Consider the following 19,243-nt stretch of genomic DNA (forward strand, 5'->3'; position numbering starts at 1 on the left):
TTAAATGTATTTGTTAAATTACTGCAGACCCTTTTTTTGTTTTTTACTGCAACACATTTCACTCACTTTTCAAATACAATTTACCTTCATTATATAATATGCAATTACCTTTTGACCTTGATTGATTCATGATTCATTCACTTTCAAAGTCAGAGGAAAATATAGATAGATATAAGTTAATTTACCACAACATGACATGCAGAGATCGTATGTCTTCCGAACAATGTCACCGGTTATCAACATTAGTTTGTGGTTCCAGTTGTACCCCTGGTTCAGAGGTTATTAAGCGTATATTCTAAATATACCAGCCTTTCTTTACTAACATTCTCACCAACAAATCTGTGCACATTGCATTCCTACTGTACAATGCAATGCGCAGTAGTTAAACAAACCCTTTATTAATAAAGATGAATTCTCGATAAACCAATAACTGTTCTCTTATCCTGTAGGACTTGCTGGGGAAAGACATCCTGGAGTTCTGCCATCCTGAGGACCAGAGTCACCTGAGAGAAAGTTTCCAACAGGTAGGACGGAGCTGTAGCTGCTGATTGGACCAAAATATTTATTTTTTGAGCCAAGTGAAAATGACAACAGCATGAGGTAAAAACTTGACAAAGGGGAAGAAGACAAAATAATGATGAAGTAATATAGCTGCTACACAAATGACCTACAAAGCATGTAAGTAAATAAGTAAGTAAATAAAACTTAATTTATACAGCACTTTTCAAAAACGGGAATACAAAGTGTTTCAAATCAAATCAAATGTATTTATATAGCCCAATATCACAAATTACACATTTGTCTGGCTTTACAGACTGTACAGCATATGACACCCTCTGTCCTTAGACCCTCACACCACACAAGGAAAAACTCCCTAAAAGAAACCCCAAAATTAAAGGGGGAAACATGGAAGAAATCTCAGGGAGAGACTGAGGAGGGATCCCTCTCCCAGGACGGACAAACTGTAATAGATGTCGTGTGTACAGGATAAACAACATAGTATAAATACAATATCCATTTGACAGAAATTATGTTGTGATCAATAAAGAGAAAGTATGGATGAATCCAGGATAATGTCAAAAAGGCTTCCCGGTGTCCATCAGGACCAGGGTAGCAGGCGCAACAAAAATTCATGATCCTGATGTAAACTTTATCAGTGGCAACCTGCCACATGAGGGACACAGAAACTCCAGGGATGAGGCCCCGGATGCTGACTTAGTAACATACATTTACATAAATGTATACAGATAGAGAGGGAGAGGAGGGGAGAGGGAGGGGAGGAGAGAGGAAGAGAAGGAGGAGAGCAGGGAGGTGTCCCCTGGCAGTCTAAGCCTATAGCAGCATAACTAGGGGCTGATCCAAGGCAAGCCTGAGCCAGCCCTAACTATAAGCTTTATCAAAAAGGAAAGTCTTTAGCTTGCTCTTAAATGTGGAGAGCGTTCCAAGCCAAGCTGCCTGTGGGAGACTCTGATGCAGCAAGGAAACTTTGGTCCCTACGTGTTTCCAAACACTGACAAACCATCTCCACCGCTGTGTTCCCGACAGCATTCTGCTGATCAACTGAGCGCATAGTCCCAGTTTTTAATGTTGGCCCTCTCTGTGATTGAGTTTGACACCCCCGGTCTACTGCTTGCTTTGTGCAGTTTCTTCTCTATAGGTAGTGTGCAAACACGTGACAAAACTGTGTGACGTATGCGTGCGACTCCATGTTGGTTGGATAACAAATCAACAATGGCGTCTAAAGCGGACAACAACAGCAATACAACTTCGACTTCTTCAAAGTATTCTGACTCTCTGGAGTCCTCTGCAAAGGCAAGATTCAGAGAAAATGTCCAAATGTGCGGCCTTGACCCGTACACGCTAAAGCCGTCAGATTATATTGAGGATTTGGAGTCATTACCGCCGATTGAATATCCGGATATTGTGAACTACCTTGTGCTACAAACGTCGTGGGCAACCAACGCACAAATGAAGGCATACAAGAGCGTAGATGCTTATAATTTCTTTGTTTCTGGCTGGGTTGGTAGTCTTCTTACCAAACCACTGAAAGATGACAGGGTGCTCGTCCATGCCCGTGTAAATCACTCGCAAAGAGCTCTAGATACACCGCTCAAGCCGTGGTTTGTGAGTGAGAAGAGCGGCAATGTTATCCTCGCACACTGTGATTGTATGGCTGGATTAAGCGAAGCATGTTCTCACATTGGTGCTTTGCTTTCGCAAGTGAAGTAGGCTCAAGAATAAGCCAAACAAAAACATGCACAGAAGAAAAGAGCAAATGGCTGCCATCACATGTAAAGAAAGTGCCTTATTTACCAGTCAGCGATATGGAGAAGTAAGGTCTTACAGTGTTCGGGTATATCATAAGCACAAATGTTTAACGTAAACATTGAAAACATAGCTTTAGCATGAGCTCTTACACACACGGGTGAATTGTGCTTTTTCTTCTGTTAAATCCTTACGAGTTATGTTGCTAAACTACAGCTTACGGCGTTCGGTAGACAGCAATTCATCCCTCTTTTGTGGATCGTTGTTTTTGATGATTTTAGGAAATCTAAAGAACCGTTTCTCTGGGTCACGAGTAGCGTTATTACCCCAATTATACACTGCGCACAAGATTGGCATTTTCCTTCAATCTTAGACGTTTGAATACAAAGAAAATTACGAAGCGTTGCAGCAACTCACACGTGAACAGCCGCAGTCTTGGTTGTGTATTCCAACCAACATGGCTGACTTCTGGGTTGGGAAATAAGCGTGACGTCACATGCACACGATCTATTCAGTTTCGCAAAGGGCAGGGCTCCGCCCCCTACGCATACACATGTGAACACACCTTAACCTACAGCAGGGGTCACTAACAGGCGGACCGCAGTCCAGGTCCGGACCCAGACACCGACCTATCCGACCCGGACTTATAATCAACAAATTATTAAGGGATTTTCAATTTTTCACGGGGCGTTTCTATTTTAACCGGCGCAGCTTTTCTCGTTTTTACGGCACTGGTTTAGCGGTTCAGGAAACTCACAGACCAATTACATGCGAGTTAAGCCATTCCACGTGATGCTACTCAGCCAATCAAATCTGTGTATTCCAGGCGGCAAACATTGCGACTGAATACAAACAGATGAGAGGCGAGAGGCGAGTGACAAATGGAAAGCGATAAGACGAGTTAACGATATAGGGAGAGAAGACGGAGAGACAAGTGAGCCGCAGAAAGGGAGAGAAGACGGAGAGACAAGTGAGTTGCAGACCGGGAGAGAACAATAACTACACATGGCGCTCTCTAAGAAGAAAAAAGTGAACATCGTTTTTGACCAAACATACCCAATCAAGTCTGAACTGAGGTCACAGAAAATCTCAGAGCCCAATATGATCAATCCAGCAGGATCCTGACTCATTCACTGCCCAACAACCTGCTCATGAATGTTCCCTCAGAGATGCTTGGATTTTGGGTCAACACAAAAAGCTATTTAATTTATTTTCTCTTTTAATTTTAAATTCAGCCCGAGAAGAACATTATACATATCTACAGTATTATATATCTGTATAGTTCAATCTTAAGTGACAATAAATATTGTCGAAATGTTTTTAAATTGTACTTTATTAGATTTGACAGTCAGTTGTTGATGACATGCAGATGTTGATACAGCTACTAGGCTACTTCAATAGCATTCAACATTGATATACAAAAATGTTAATCAAAGAGATTCAGACTCCTGAAAGTGACAGCTAACATTGTTTAACTAGAGAAGGCTCCGGAGCCTGAAGAGAGAAGCCAGGACTTTACCATTTGAGCTATATTAAAACTTCTTGTCACTCTCAGCAGCTTGATGGTAAATGTCACCAAAACTGTGGAAACCTTTGGCTCTCATCCACCTCAAACATCTGGTGTATTTGACCTGTTTTTTTGTTGTCAACGAGACCCCCCTGGACTGAAACATTCTCCATATCTGTGATCAGCTGCTCTGGCCTTCCTCAGCAGTTTAGTAGTAGTTTTAGATCCGTCACATTGGGAAGAAATGCAATTCTTTCATCACTCAGACTGACAGTCAGAGTGATTGGCTCAGAGAAGGAATTTCAGGTACCAGCAGCTCGCCACAGAGAGTACATAACACAGAAACCACTACTGGCCAAATATAACAGTCAACTCAAAACTTAGAAACCACCAGAGACGTATTAAAAACAGTAATATTGATGTGTAGTTTTATTCCCTCTACAGGTGGTAAAGTTGAAGGGTCAGGTTCTGTCTGTGATGTACCGTTTCCGAATGAAGAACAGGGAGTGGATGCTGATCCGAACCAGCAGCTTCACCTTCCAGAACCCATACTCTGATGAGATAGAGTACATCATCTGCACCAACACCAACGTCAAGTAGGTTTCACACACACACACACACACACACACACACACACACACACACACACACACACACATCATTTGAAATCAACCTGAAAATGGAGGAGGAGGAGTATAAAAGAGGAAGAGTTGACACATTTCAGAAAAAGAAAATGTTTAATTTAGATTTCTATGTACAGTTAACATTCTCCTATAGAAATGTTAGCATTGAACATATTACAAAGATATGACAGCACAGAGTAGTGAAGACACAAATACAAAATCAACCATCAGAATATATTAGGCATTTCTTTTCTCTATTCTGATTGAAAGCACAATAAGCAGATTGATACACACTCAGTGAATTGATATCAGCATTGAAAGGACCACAATGGGTCAGATAAGGTAACATAACTACAAAGAATGGACCATCGTTTTGGCTTTATTTGAATATTAGGGCTGTCGAAGTAATGTGTCAATTTTGATAAATTGTTTATAAAAATACTAATGCATTAAAAATAATGCAAATGAACACATATCATATCTAATGTTTTTGTTAATGAATAGTTTTACCGATGTTGTTGCATGATGAATATCACACAGACAAATTACCCGACAGTCAGGGGTTTAGACACTTTGACAAACCGAGCTCTGAGAGCAGTGCCCTAAGAGAGCACTGACTTATGGCCACATAACCTTTTCAACCGGCATTGTATCGTTGCACCGTGGGTGGTGTGTGAAAATAAATGATGTTCGGCTTTCCTTCGAGTTACTGGAGCTCCCCGCTCAACCCTAACCCCAGAAAGTGTCTGCCCCTCACAGGTAAATGATTAGAAATAAAAAGATTTATTAATTTTTAATGTCCCTTTTAATATTTCAATTAAACTCATGTGTCACAATAATGTTGTGAAGGTGTATTATCCACAAGGTGATCACTGCTCCATGTACAAGTGAAACCATTTTGAAAAAGGCATTGGACTAGTGTGTTTTTTACTTTAACTTTAACATCTCAATAGCCACTGATGCCTTGTATCTGGAGGGACAGGAAGCAGGAAGGTTTGAAGGATGGTTGCAGTCTAAATTATAAAGAGAATTTGCAATACCACTAGCATGAAATGAATAGTACCAGTTGTCTTTTGTTCATTGCATAATCTGAAAAATGTTGACGTTATCCAGACCTTTTGAGAAGAAGCAGTGTCTGTCTCTAGACTTTAAGGAAGCTGGGATAACTGCCAGGGAAATGTTCTAACTTCTATTAATTTCTATGTTGTTAAAGTGTTAAATGGAGAAGTGTAGAGTGTCAGTCTAAAGGGGAAAAAGTGGCCAGGGAACCAAGAAGGGGGTAGCTGGACAGTGGTGGAGCAAGATTCCCGAGGCAGATGGTCTGACAGCCCTGTGGAGATAGGTCTGGCTATGTGAGACTACCCTTAAAGTCAAAACTGAATCACAGAAAAAATAGATAGTGGCAGCAACTATGATTTGGTTGTCAAATATATATCAAGCCAGTATGATCAGGGACATGGCAAGTTGATAACTTTTATTTAAAATGTTGGAGTCAGTGGTAAATAGTGCTGCTGATGTGTTAACTGCTTCTTCCATGTTAGCTGCTGATGACAGGCCATCTACAGTCGCAACTTGCAAATGTCTTGTGCCATTCCTGACCTTAAGCTTTTTCAGAAGCTAATTTCCAGCTGGTTTTGCTGAGTGTGAGGAGACTGAGGAGAAGGAGTTGATGAAACCTGGGGCAGCATGCTCCTCTGTCTTCTTACTTGGAATAAGTGAGAATGCACAGGGCATGAGTGTACACACAAATACAAACTAAGTTTGTGAGTTGTGAGGAAACTCCAACATCATTCACAAAAGCATGTTTGTATGCATCATAATGAATTCCTGGTATCAACTTCTGTATGTAGACCAAAATAATATATCATCAACAGTGTTTCCCCTACCATTGTCTGAAATTCAAGGTGTTTTTTTTTTGTTTGTTTTTATAATTTTTTTAATATATTTTCATTATTCACAACTCACTTTTCACACTCACAGGTGCTCTTTTATTAAATAAACTAAACGTTTATGCTATTGATCTAATTTATGTGCACGTTTCAGTTTCTACTGTCTACTTTGCGCATTCACATTCTCTCCTTCGCTCCGTTTTACGAAGGGTGGGGCTTCGCAGCTGACACACACACACACATGCGCACACACACACACCTACAGAGCGGAAGAAAGGAGAGGGGAGAACTAAATAGAAACCGCACCAGCACGCACACACAATCTCCCCGCGCCATGCACGCGCATGCAATCACGAAGCGTATAACTTCAAATTAAATGGACTTCCAACCTTTTGCATTCAAAACAGGCCCTCTGTGCAAGGTTTTAAAAATGATGTATTCACACACAGAGACACCTCTGCAATTCAATATTTTTGCGTGGGCATTACCCTTGTTATAGCAGACAAGAAGATGAAAAAAAAAAAAGTTTCATGATATTTGTCCCTTGACTGTGGAAAAAAAACACAGTGACCTGTGGCGGAAAAGTTGAAACAGACTCAGCTTTTGAAGAAACGTAGCCGACGTCATGCTCCAGTAGCCATATAAACATAACCTCATATAAGATGGAATCGCTTCCTGATCTAACAACACACCACTTATTATCTACATGGATTATATGTTAATTCAATGTTTATTTATCATGTTAGTTATCTTATTATATTGAATTTAAAATTAAGCTATCTTAAATGAAGTAGGCCTAACGTACTGTATGTGTCAGTCTGAGGTGCTGATGGTGTATATGTGTGTTGTGTTTCGCAGGCAGCTACAGCAGCAGCAGCAAGCAGAGCTGGAGGTCCACCAGAGAGATGGATTAACTGCCTACGATCTTTCCCAGGTAACCCTCTGCTTTAGAGCCACGTCCTGAATTCCCAGGAGATCAATAAAATAACAATCTCTGTTTGATGATGAGAACATCAGAAATGAATGAGTACAACATTCCATTTTCTTCTTACTGTTTGTTTGGTTACTTGGCTAAAAAGTTGACCTTGCTAATGTGCTTAAAAAAGATTTAGATTCCAGCTTGTAAAACATCTGTTGTACTGTTTGTGGATTGTTTGTGTTCATTTATGACCTATGTCTATGATCCCTAACGTCAACCCTTATGCCCTCTTACCCCGCACCCTTCACCACCACCCTCAGGTGCCTGTGGCCAGCGTCAGTAGCGGAGTCCATGAGGCAGGGAAGAACATCGACAAGACAGATGTCCTGTTCTCCCAGGATAGAGACCCACGCTTTGCTGAGATGTACACTGGCATCTCTGGCTGTACGGCATGCAAACACCTCACATGTGTCCTGATAACTGCTGGTTTATCTTTGACCTGCTGTCTCTCCTCTCTCTTGTTTTTATAATGCTAACCCTGTTTTATCTGTGTGTGCATAGCGGGAGATAAGAAGATGATGGTTCCATCCTCTACAGCTGGAGGACAGCAGCTCTACTCGCAGAGCTCTCCCTTTCAGCAGGGACACTCTGGCAAAAGCTTCAGGTACATGTGTGCTAGTGCATATAATGCTCAGCATCCATAACTCACTCGGTCAGGCCTCGGTTGTGAAAGTAGTGTCTCTCTGGAGAAAAGTGAAACCAGACTGAGCTTCATATTTTACTGTGTGTGTGTGTGTGTGTATTTTTCTTTGTGTACACAGTTCCTCTGTGATCCACGTCCCTGGTGTGAACGACATACAGCCATCAGGCTCATCCAATCAGAATCTAGCTCAGATCTCCAGACAGCTCAATCCAGGCCAGGTGGCGTGGTCAGGCAACCGACCCCCCTTCTCTGGACAGGTAACACACACAAATGAACGCACCTTGACGTCCTTGACAGATGGAAGAAATTTCAATGAAATATTATCTGTGTTCTTAAGAACAATTAATATGCAGGCTATATAAAGAATGATGCAGAGCCACGGCATCACTTGCCTTTGTGTCTTCAGACTGTTACATTATCTTAGACTCATGCCGCCATTGTCATTAGACCTGCTTGCACTAGGTGGCACTAAATTATCGGTGGCCAAAATTATCGCAGGCGCAGTTTTTTATAAGGATCAAATAATATTTATACACTTCTTAACGGATGGGATCTGCGCAGTCTGCCCCGGGGATTAAACTCATTGGGACTCAGGAAGGCCGCTTTGTGTTGGAAGATCCTCCCCCTGATGCTGGCTGGCCTTCGCCGGCCTATTTCCTCGCCGTGACCGGCTCCAGTTTGGCTTTTAAAAGAGGGTTGAATGTTTTCACCACCTCTAAACACAGCAGACATTAAGACATCATACAGGGTTTCCATGTGTCCTGGAAGGCCTAGGTTAACCTGCAATTATTCAATGCAGTTTCCCAATATTAGAAAAGCCCACTTGCCTAAACTATTCTCTAAAAACAACGAGTTGTCTCTGAACAACAACAAGCCCCCAACAGTATTTTTGTTTGATGTCCTTGCATCAGCTGGATTTTGGAATTACAGGAGTAAAGTAAAGAAACATGTAGGTTGTTGAAATATTATGTCTTCAATAGCAGCAATACTGTCTGTATATTAAGTATTGAAATCCTCAAAGTTATATTAATTCCTATGGTCATTTTAAACTGCTGTTGCTGTAAAACAAATGTTCAACACAGTTCCAACCTTAACAATAACCCAAACTTAAAATATGCGTTTTCTTGAAGGAGATGCATTGTATCTTTGTTTTTGTAAATGACCACAACAAATAGTAATAATATAGTTGCACAGGTCCTGGAAGTCAACATATCTTCAATACTGCATAACATAGGACTCTCCCAATGTTGATCATCTAGGTGAACCAACAATTATTTCAACTTTGTCTCTGAGAAATTAGATACTGTTTCTGACACAGCCTCATGTTGCCATGGAGAAGTGGTTGCAAGTTCAAAGCTTTGTTGATGAAGTTGAAACCCAGACGCCATATTTTGTTGAATTTAGCCAAAGTTAACGATACAAATGATAAAGTCTGTTTTTCAATCTTTAGCTTCCACATGATTTATTCTGGTTATTAACAAATACCCTAACCCTAACCAGTAACTGTGTTCTCCAGTCCAGTAAAGCCCAGTCCAGTCCATTTGGTATTGGTTCTGGCCACAGCTACCAGACAGATCCGGCCTCCTATAGTCCCCTGTCGTCCCCGGCCACTTCCTCCCCCAGCGGCAATGCCTACTCTGGACTGACAAACCGCAGCACAGCTTTTGGTGAGCCTTTCTCTTCATTACTGGGTGATCTATTGTAACGTCCCACCTGTATGGGATGGGTTGCAAGACATTCATTTGTTGTCGAGGTCTGGTATCTTTCTGTCTCCAAACATATGACTTTATGAACACAGAAAGACCAACATGTGATAGAAACATACAGGTTCTGTTCTGTTGGAGATCTGATTAGGTAGGGCTTGGTGACATTGAAATCAATACCACCATATTAATAAGAAAACATTTCACTATATACCACAATATACCAAATATCAATACACAATTGCATTTAAAGTAATCAAATAAAGTCCATTGTTATAAATGGCACCAGACATGCTTTTGGACGTGACTTGGAATCATTAATTTAGAGGGAATGAAAAATTATTACAGCCATATCTTTGTATTATCATGATATTGAAACTTATACTGAACTATTACTGAATTATCATTCAACCCTTTTGATAATTCCTATTTACATTTGTAAATCCATGTTGAGAGACACAGGTTAGTCGTAGTCTATATAGAGACCAAGCTGCCAGCTGATTCATGTGCTGTGCTCAATAGTTACTTGCTCAGTTTAACTGGATGCAAACAAAGGCTTTTTCTAAAACATTAAAAAGAGAACAACAAGAAAAAATGAACATTAATGTGTCGCTTCTGTCCGACCTTTACAGGTCTTTCGTTATTAAACTCATCACAGTCTAATCTCTAATCAGCATTACACACTCATTTGTAACTACTAACGACTAACCAAATTTATGAGCCAGGATGTTTTGTATTATAATCACAGATAATATATGTATGACATGTTAGTTTTTTTTAGTTTTCCACTGCAACAACCTGAGACATTGTTACAAGTGCAGCTCTGGATGCTCTGACACGTGTAGTAGTTATAGCAATAGTATGTGGTTTCCCTGACCTCTGCCACTGTAAAGTGAGACATCCTGTGGAAAGCAGAGGAGACTACAAAAGTGAGCTTCACCATTTTAAAATGTCAGTGTCTGTCACAAGTTATAATCTCTGAACTATCCAAAAGTTTTCTGCTTCTACTGTTCATGTAAAGACACCATTAATGCTCCTTCAGTAAGTTCGACATCTAGCAGCACCGAGGCGGTTTCTTGTAAAATCTTGGCGGGTACTTTTTATGTCAAAAGGTTTCAGATGCCAAAGATTCATCACAAGTAATTACATCCCCTGTATCCGATCTTCAGACTTTAACTGAGACCAGGTTACAGTCACCATGTATTCTATTCACAAAAAAAGCCATTTCCTTGCTTTCAAGCCTTACTGGCTTATTTGTGTTCTGGTACAGCCTAATTGCACAGATGGGGAGGCAAAGCTGACAGAGTCAGAGTTAACTGTTCCATCTACCATTAATATACATTATTTTGTATCGCCTTCAAAGCTCTTTCCTCACCCACACTGTGTTAATAGCTATCAGTGTATTAATGAGTTCCATAAATAATAGCAAGTGCCTCTGCACACTTCTTAGGAAAAAGTATTTTTCCAGACGGACTGACACAAATGAAGTTGTGAGAGTTCTCTGCATTCTGGGGGTATTCTCACAAAATACCAAAATACTGAGCAACACTAAATTCCAATTTCAACCCTGCCTGCTTAGAAAGCCAATACTGTAGCAGTGTTAGACAGTGGCTTTAGAAAGTATTTGTTGTGGTCGTATTTGAATGGGGGTTCATGTGCTGTTGTGCTGCAGCGTTGTGTCCACAATCTGATTTCTGATTAGGGAATATAGTTTTTCAATCGTCCACAGATTAAAACATTTATTCTCTCACAAGTTTGTGGTTTGATAATATAATCAAGCACTTTTAGTCACTTTTAGCACTGCAAAATTCAAGTTAATCTATTTAATTGGATTTATTAGCCCAGCCCTAATGCACCCTGTGGGATCTATCGATGTCTGTAAACGTTTGTGGAGAGTAGAGCTGAAACAGTTGGTCTTAACATTTACTAGTTAATTTTTACAAAGTTTTGACAAAACAAACACAATTTTTCACTTTTTTAGGCCAAATGAACCGTTTATTTACCATAATAAATGGCAGATTCATCAATAATGAAAATAATTTATGCAATTATCATGTAAAATAAAAGTTGTAGACCTAGTCGAGATATTTCACTCTGAAGCAAAGCGGTGGAGTGACTGGCATCTCGTTTCCTGGAGCCACTCTGCTAGCGTGGCTTTAAATGTTGGGATGGGAATGTGTTAGTGTGTGTTCAGTCAGAGAAGGCTCATCAGCCAGCTGCTCAGGACTCCTGCTGTTTGTTGTCCACATTGCTGTAGGAATGAAGCATGTCCAGCATGCAACAGCTACTTGATAGCCTTTTAATGGACACACATTAGCCAAATTGATTATCTCTCTCATGGCTGCCTCATTTATTTATTCTTTATTTCCTCTCAGGCTGATTTTGTGAGTTAGATTTTTACACTCTATCCATTTCACACACTCTTTTTACATTACATTACAGTTCATTTAGCTGACGCTTTTGTCCAAAGCGACGTACAAAAAGTGCAAACAATCATAGAGATACAACTCCGAACAGCAAGAATCTTGTAAGTATAATAGCTTCAAATAGGTACAATCGTATAAGTGAACACTGTCTTCAAATAGCCAGTTTGAAGTGCAACATACAGAGACAATAGAATATAAATTCAACTATTAGCTATAAATAAGCCAAACCAATACAAGTGCAACATACAAAGTACAGTTATTTAGTTTTCTTCATTCGCCGAGGTGCAGTCGAAACAGGTGAGTTTTCAGTCTGACGGAAGGTGTGAAGACTGTCTGCTGTTCTCACATCAATAGGGAGGTCGTTCCACCATTTCGGAACCAAGATAGCAAACAGGCGGGTTTTGTTTGAGGGAAATCTGGGTCCCACTCGTAGAGAGGGAGTGGCGAGCCGATTGGTCGACGTAGAGCGAAGTGAACTTGTTGGGGGTGTATGGTTCGACCATGGCCTGGATGTAGGAAGGGGCTGATCCATTCAAAGCACGGTAGGCCAGCACCAGAGTCTTGAAGCAGCTTCGGGCCGCCACTGGTAGCCAGAAAGGTTCAGAAGGATGACAACAGAGGAGAGGGAGGCTGCTCTAGCAGCGTGGAGTTCCTCAGTGACGGCGAGGAGGGCAGTCTCAGTTGAGTGGCCCGCCTTGAAACCAGATTGGTGCGGATCAAGAAGGTTGTTCTGGTGAAGGTAAGATGAGAGTTGATTAAAGACTGCACGCTCAAGTGTTTTGGAAAGAAAAGAAAGAAGAGCGACAGGTCTGTAGTTGTTGACTTCAGAAGGATCGAGTGAGGGTTTCTTTAAGAGAGGGTTCACTCTTGCCTCCTTAAGATTGTTAGGAAAGCAAGGAGGTGTTGATTAGATGGGTGTAAAAAGGAAAGAGGTCTGGAGCAATAGACTGGAGAAGGTGAGAGGGGATAGGGTCCAGAGGGCAGGTGGTAGGACGGGCAGAGGTAATGAGAGATGGAACTTCATTCGAAGAGAGAGTGGAGAAAGAAGTTAGAGTGGGAGGAAGTGATGTGGATGGTGAACAAATGTTAGTCGGCAAGTCGGAAAATAAAGAGCGTATGTCATCTATCTTTTTTACAAAGTAGTTGACAAAGTGGGACGGTAGGAGAGAAGAAGGAGGTGGGGGACTGGCAGGGTTGAGGAGGGTGGAGAAGATAAAGAAAAGTTTTTTGGGATTGGAGAAAGAGAGATTGAATTTTTTGTTGGAAGAAAGTGCTTTTCGCTTCTGAAATTGACGAAGAGAAAGAGGAGAGAAGAGTTTGAAAGGTAAGTAGGTCGTGAGGGTGTTTTGATTTCAGCCATTTTCTTTCAGCTCCCAGTAGGATGGCTCTGTTAGCACGCACAGAGTCATCCAACCAGGGAGCTGGAGGGGTCTGGCGAATCTGCTGGAGAGTGAGAGGTCAGAAGGAGTCCAGAGAGGAGGACAGAGTAGAGAGGAGAATGTCTGTGGCAGAGTTGGCAAGCATGAGTGAGAAGGTGTCAGGAGAAGAAAGGGCCGAGAGGACAGCTGAGGCAAGAGAAGAGGGAGAGAGGGAGCGGAGGTTACGGTGGAGGGGTACAGTTTTCGGGGAGATAGGTTTGTTAGTTTGGGAGAGAGTAGGATATGAAAAAGTGATCAGAGATGTAAAGTGGGGTTTTGAGGTTTGAGGTCGAGCAGTTTCTGGTGAATATGAGGTCGAGGTGGTTGCCAGCTTTGTGAGTAGGAGGGGAGGGAGACAGGGAGAGAGCAAAAGAAAGTAGGAGAGATAATAAGTCTGTTGACTGGATGTCGAAGCCACAGAGAAGTACGAGCGGAGGGCCATTTTCAGGGATGTTGGACAGGAGAACGTCCAATTTTGTTCTCTTTGCTGTCAGCCCATTTGAAGCATGACATCAGGTAGACCCGGTGCCATTCACTTGCTCTGTTGTTGCATGTGTTAATCAGTATTCACTTATGATATGTTTAGTGTTTTCCTTATCCTATTTTTCCACTTGATGTATACACAACCAGCCTCATATGTGTTTGGTTAATTACTTTTCCATCTGTATGTTTTACATGTGCTCTCTTTCCTCTCTCCATCAGCGGCTCAGCCTCTTTCTTGTACCTGCGTGGAGATGGGAAGAGCATTATGTGTGTGTGTGTGTGTGTGATTAGAATAATGATAATGTTTTATTAAGAAGCCCCCAATGTCTGATCTGCTCCTCTTTTAACTTGCTGATGAGACAACATACCAATTCCCTCATCAAGTTGTTTTGGCCTTGATCTGGATTTAAATAAGTTGATTAAGTACTGTATGTCCCAGTCAAATACTTGCTACCTCGGCCAAGGAGGTCATGCTTTCAGCTCTGTTTGTTTGTCTGTCAGCAGGATTATGGGAAAACTACTGTAAAATTTGGGAGTGGATCCGAATCACGAAGCTGATACACACATTATTTTTCACTTTCGTAAACATTGCTAGATTGAGCATTTGCGCTGCATTCATGTGGTAGGAGAAAGGACCAACAGGAGTCTTCTGCCTGAGGAGATCAGGGATTTCCTCAACCTCGCAGATCGGTCTGACTTCCAGTCAACTCGCCAGCTCACCGTTCCTCCTGCTCCAGCACCAGCCTAGCCCGGGAAGGACCTCTGTGTGCGCAAAAGGCTTCTAGGTCCCTGAGGAGGAGATTTGGCCGTGCTAGCCACCGTCATTCCGGCTCCCAGTTCACTGTTCCTGCAGCTGGGCCGCCGCAGCCCCCTGTTTCTGCTGCCGGGCCGCAACAGCCTCAAATTCCCGCTGCCACGCCCCCGCAGCCCCCTGTTTCCACTGCCAGGCCGCCGCAGCCCCCTGTTTCTGCTGCCGGGCCGCAACAGCCTCAAATTCCCGCTGCCACGCCGCCGCAGCCCCCTGTTTCCACTGCCAGGCCGCCGCAGCCCCCTGTTTCTGCTGCCGGGCCGCAACAGCCTCAAATTCCCGCTGCCACGCCGCCGCAGCCCCCTGTTTCCACTGCGGGGCCGCGACAGCCTCCTGTTTCCGCTGCCGGGACGGGACAGTCCCCTGTTTCTGCTGCCGGACCTCCACAGACCTCCGTTCCCGCTGCCGGACCTCCACAGACCTCCGTTCCCGGACCTCCACAGACCTCCGTTCCCGGACCTCCACAGACCTCCATTCCCGCTGCTGGACCTCCACAGACCCCAGTCCCTGCATTCTCCTGGTTCCTTGAGACCCTAGTCCCTGCGTTCTCCTGGTTCCTCGAGACCCCAGTCCCTGCGTTCTCCTGGTTCCTCGAGACTCCAGCCCCTGTGCTCCCTCTGTCCCTCAAGACCCCAGCCCCTGTGCTCCTTCTGTCCCTAGTCCCTGCGTTCTCCTGGTTCCTCAAGACCCCAGTCCCTGCGTTCTCCTGGTTCCTCGAGACCCCAGCCCCTGTGCTCCCTCAGTCCCTCGAGACCCCAGCCCCTGTTCTCCCTCAGTGCCTCAAGACCCCAGCCCCTGTGCTCCCGTTGTCCCCCGAGACCCCAGCCCCTGTGCTGCTTTTGCCCCCCAAGACCCCAGCCCCTGTGCTCCCTTTGTCCCTCGAGACCCCAGCCCCTGTGCTCCCTGTAATCCCTTTGCCTCCCCAGACCCCGGAGGTCCCTTCGTTCTCCTCTTGATGTCCCTTCGCTCCCCTCTCCTCTCGATGTCCCTTCGCTCCCCTCTCCTCTCGATGTCCCTTCGCTCCCCTCTCCTCTCGATGTCCCTTCGCTCCCCTCTCCTCTCGAGGTCCCTTCGCTCCCCTCTCCTCTCGATGTCCATTCGCTCCCCTCTCAAAACACCAAGTTTATAATTTGTTTTTTTATCCGAATGGAACCAGTGTAGACAGTCGCTTCAGTGTTCACGCGAGCGCGATGCTGACGTGCTGTTTGCAGCCGACACAATTGTGGTTTGTATTCATTCAATAAAACGTTACAGGAGTGGTCGTTGAAGAAACTCTTTTCCACTTCTACTTTGAATATTTAATCTGTCAAACTCATGTATGACTGTAACCCTGTCTGTGATTCCAGATGTGTCGGGGGAGAGCAGTCAGAGTGGAGCCCAGTTCCAGGGTCGTCCCAGTGAGGTCTGGTCCCAGTGGCAGAACCAGCATCATTCCCAGCAGGCCGGGGAACAGCACACACACCCCAACCCCAGCCAGACAGAAGTTTTCCAGGTAACACATACACTCCAGTCTTCCAGCTGCTGACCGCTGTACACAGATATATGTCTTTACATCACTGACATCGGACCCCCCCCCCCCCCCCGTTTCTCTGCAGGACATGTTACCCATGGCTGGAGATCCCACCCAGGGAACAGCCAACTACAACATTGAGGACTTTGCTGACCTCGGCATGTTCCCACCCTTCTCTGAGTAATTGCCCCTTTCTCCATCACTCTCCCTCTCAGAACTGGACTGATGTTTGCATTCATCCGTCATGTTGTCTCATTTTTCTATATTGCTGGACCAACAAAACACAGCTGATGTGCAGCACAGTGAATGTCTGGGCTGGGTGCACTTGTCATTTGCACACATACAAACACACAGTTTACTTATGTTTGAGTTCCAAGGCCTTTGGTATGTATCTATGAACATACACATACCTCATCTTTGCAAAGAGGAAGCTCTTTGTGACATTCAAGTCACGAAAGCTGTTGAGCTCCCTGCAGTCAGCATCAGCATGACCAGAGGAGGTCAGTCAAGTGAGTAAAGCTGTATTTGTCAGAGACTAGTATCTATTATTATCCAAGATTTGACTTCCTCTCTTTCAGATTTGACAAAGCAAAACTTTCCACCAAAAATGTCCACATGACATCATTTTTGTCAGTGTCTGCAAGCATCCTCGTAGATGACCAAAATGTATGGCTGTTCCTATTGCACATATGCTACACCCAATGATGTACAGAACTGCATGCGTCTCCACTGCTGTCTGCGTCCACATCTGTGTTGGAGTACATCATGTCTTGTTTTCAGGATTTAATAATAACAATAAGTGGATAAAAACATTTACTTATAAGTCATTCTTCTCTCAACAACATAGGGATAAGCTGTGTCATGCAGATACTCCACTGCTGCATAGCATTAACAATCATTGCAGTCCCTGTCACCTGTCCCACTTGTAGAGTATGTCCCTCAACAGGGTGACACAAGTACTGGCACAGAGTGTTTTTGAGAGGTTTTTTTTACTTAACGGGACATACAGTATGTTATTAGATAAGTCATAGTGATGGTGTTGATGTAGAGCTGACTGTGTTCTACTGCACAGCATCTTCACATTTCACTGGAAAAAAGAGCATTCATCTCTACTTATCTGTTGAAGAATTCAGACTACAGAAAAGTTGCACAAAGCAGAGTTCTTGCTCAACTGTGATTTGGACTGAAGAAAAGAATATTGCCTACTCATTGGCACATTGAAAATGGCTTTTTTTTAAAGAAAAGGTTGAGAGAATAAGTACTGTACCTGCCTAAAGACCTAAGAGTGAGTGAGCACATTATCTTCATCATAGTCTCAACAGCCCCAGACAGCAACACTTAGTGTAAATATGTGTGCATCGCCAGACCCTTTACTTCTCAGCATGATTATATTGTAGTGGTGAGCTCACAAATTAATATACAGTCACCCAGTGCATACATATGGCAATAACACACACAGGGTCACACATCTGACCTTCTGGTGTCACCAGTCACACTGATGCATTATCACATGCATAATGTGACACACAGGTGACATTAGTGTAATTGAGTGATATTATTAGTGCCAAAATTGTGGACAGAGGAATTCTGGTTTATGTTCAATCAAAGTTCACATTGTTGACATTCATTCATTCATTAATAATTGTATCAGTGTGCTTTTTGAGTGAGCATGTGCACATCATTTCACAGAAATCATAGAACAAAGTTGACACACAGCATTATTAGTCAGCTGAAAACTGTCCCTTACTCACAGTAAAACAATGAGACCGACCAATAAATCCTAGTTAACAATCCCCTCCTCTGGTAATACCTGCAGTGATTGTAGAGAGCAGATATCGACAGCAGTATCGATGTACATGCCAGTCCTGAGTACATGTTCCCACATACACGCAGTAAGATTTCTGTGAGTGTTGAAGATGTTCACCTCCGTCTGCCTGGTTCAGCCTCTGGCACCATCGCTGCCAAACAGCAGCAGGAGAGGAGGAGATCTCCACCTGCTGCTGTCCTCACTCTCTCCATTAACCTTATTGTGTAAACTATATGTAGTGATGTCCAGAGCTCTAGAGAAAACCTTTATGCGAGTATAGAAGGATTCTGTGTATAAATTAAAATCTTCATTGAAAAACAAAAATAGATCATTGCAGGCAGTTGCTAAGCTAAGGCTTAAAGTGCACTTCATGAATCTAACTGCTAATCTCACCAGCCTGCTTTAAAAGGGAAAAACCGCCATACCGTCCAAGCAAAGCGCAGTATTTACTAGTGTATTTGGTGTTCTTCAGCTCTGGCTACTTGACTTTATTACTTTATAATCTTTTCAACTATTAAGAGACTTAATAATACTTTCTAGCAGGGGAGATTTTACATGATAGATTGTATAATGTCTCTGACAGACGGATGGGAGAACCTTGAACAGACATCAGAGTCCTTTTGCTAAAGATCTCAAAATGATGTTTTTTTTGTAAATAATGTGATTTTTATGTCGACTGGTGTTACTTTCACACAGTACATGTTTTTTGTGTAGGTTTTAATGATATTGTGTGCAATGTGAGTACATATTTAACTATTGGTATTTAGTTAGTCTGTTAATTGTACATTGAGTTCTAGACCTGTGTAAATTGTGTAAATGTGACCCATTATTTTTGTGTAACAAATTGTGCTTGTGACAATAAATTCTTATTGGTTACATGGCTTCCATTCAAAGTTTTAATTTTCCATAATTTAGGCATGCTTCAGATCTGGGTTTTTGCGAGTGGATTACAATTTTTAACAACAAAATATATGATCATCTTCTATAATGTGATGCTTTGTTACTCATTAAACTAATAATATGAAAAGTAGTTAAGAATTTCTGTACAAATGGACAATATATTAGAAATGACAAGTGCAGACAGCATGGATTGTTGTAAAAAACATTTTAGTAATGATTTATTGACATTTATAGATTACTTGCTAACCTTTTCTTGTGAGGACAGTTTCAAACACATCTTAA

At 42.7% G+C, this 19,243-nt stretch overlaps 1 protein-coding gene across 1 annotated transcript in view; it reads left to right on the forward strand.

Annotated features, from left to right (window-relative positions):
- The window catches only part of arnt2 (aryl-hydrocarbon receptor nuclear translocator 2), a 57,979-nt gene extending 39,042 nt beyond the window's left edge, over positions 1-18,937 (forward strand). The window contains exons 11-19 of the mRNA XM_029457233.1: positions 450-524; positions 4,217-4,368; positions 7,143-7,218; positions 7,524-7,647; positions 7,765-7,867; positions 8,025-8,163; positions 9,423-9,573; positions 16,091-16,236; positions 16,340-18,937. Coding sequence (XP_029313093.1) covers positions 450-524; positions 4,217-4,368; positions 7,143-7,218; positions 7,524-7,647; positions 7,765-7,867; positions 8,025-8,163; positions 9,423-9,573; positions 16,091-16,236; positions 16,340-16,438 — 1,065 coding nt within the window. The 3' untranslated portion in view covers positions 16,439-18,937. The remainder of the gene's footprint in view (positions 1-449; positions 525-4,216; positions 4,369-7,142; positions 7,219-7,523; positions 7,648-7,764; positions 7,868-8,024; positions 8,164-9,422; positions 9,574-16,090; positions 16,237-16,339) is intronic.
- The last annotated feature ends 306 nt before the right edge of the window (positions 18,938-19,243 follow it).

This window comes from Cottoperca gobio, chromosome 3, assembly GCF_900634415.1.
Source record: "Cottoperca gobio chromosome 3, fCotGob3.1, whole genome shotgun sequence".
NCBI lineage: Eukaryota > Metazoa > Chordata > Actinopteri > Perciformes > Bovichtidae > Cottoperca > Cottoperca gobio.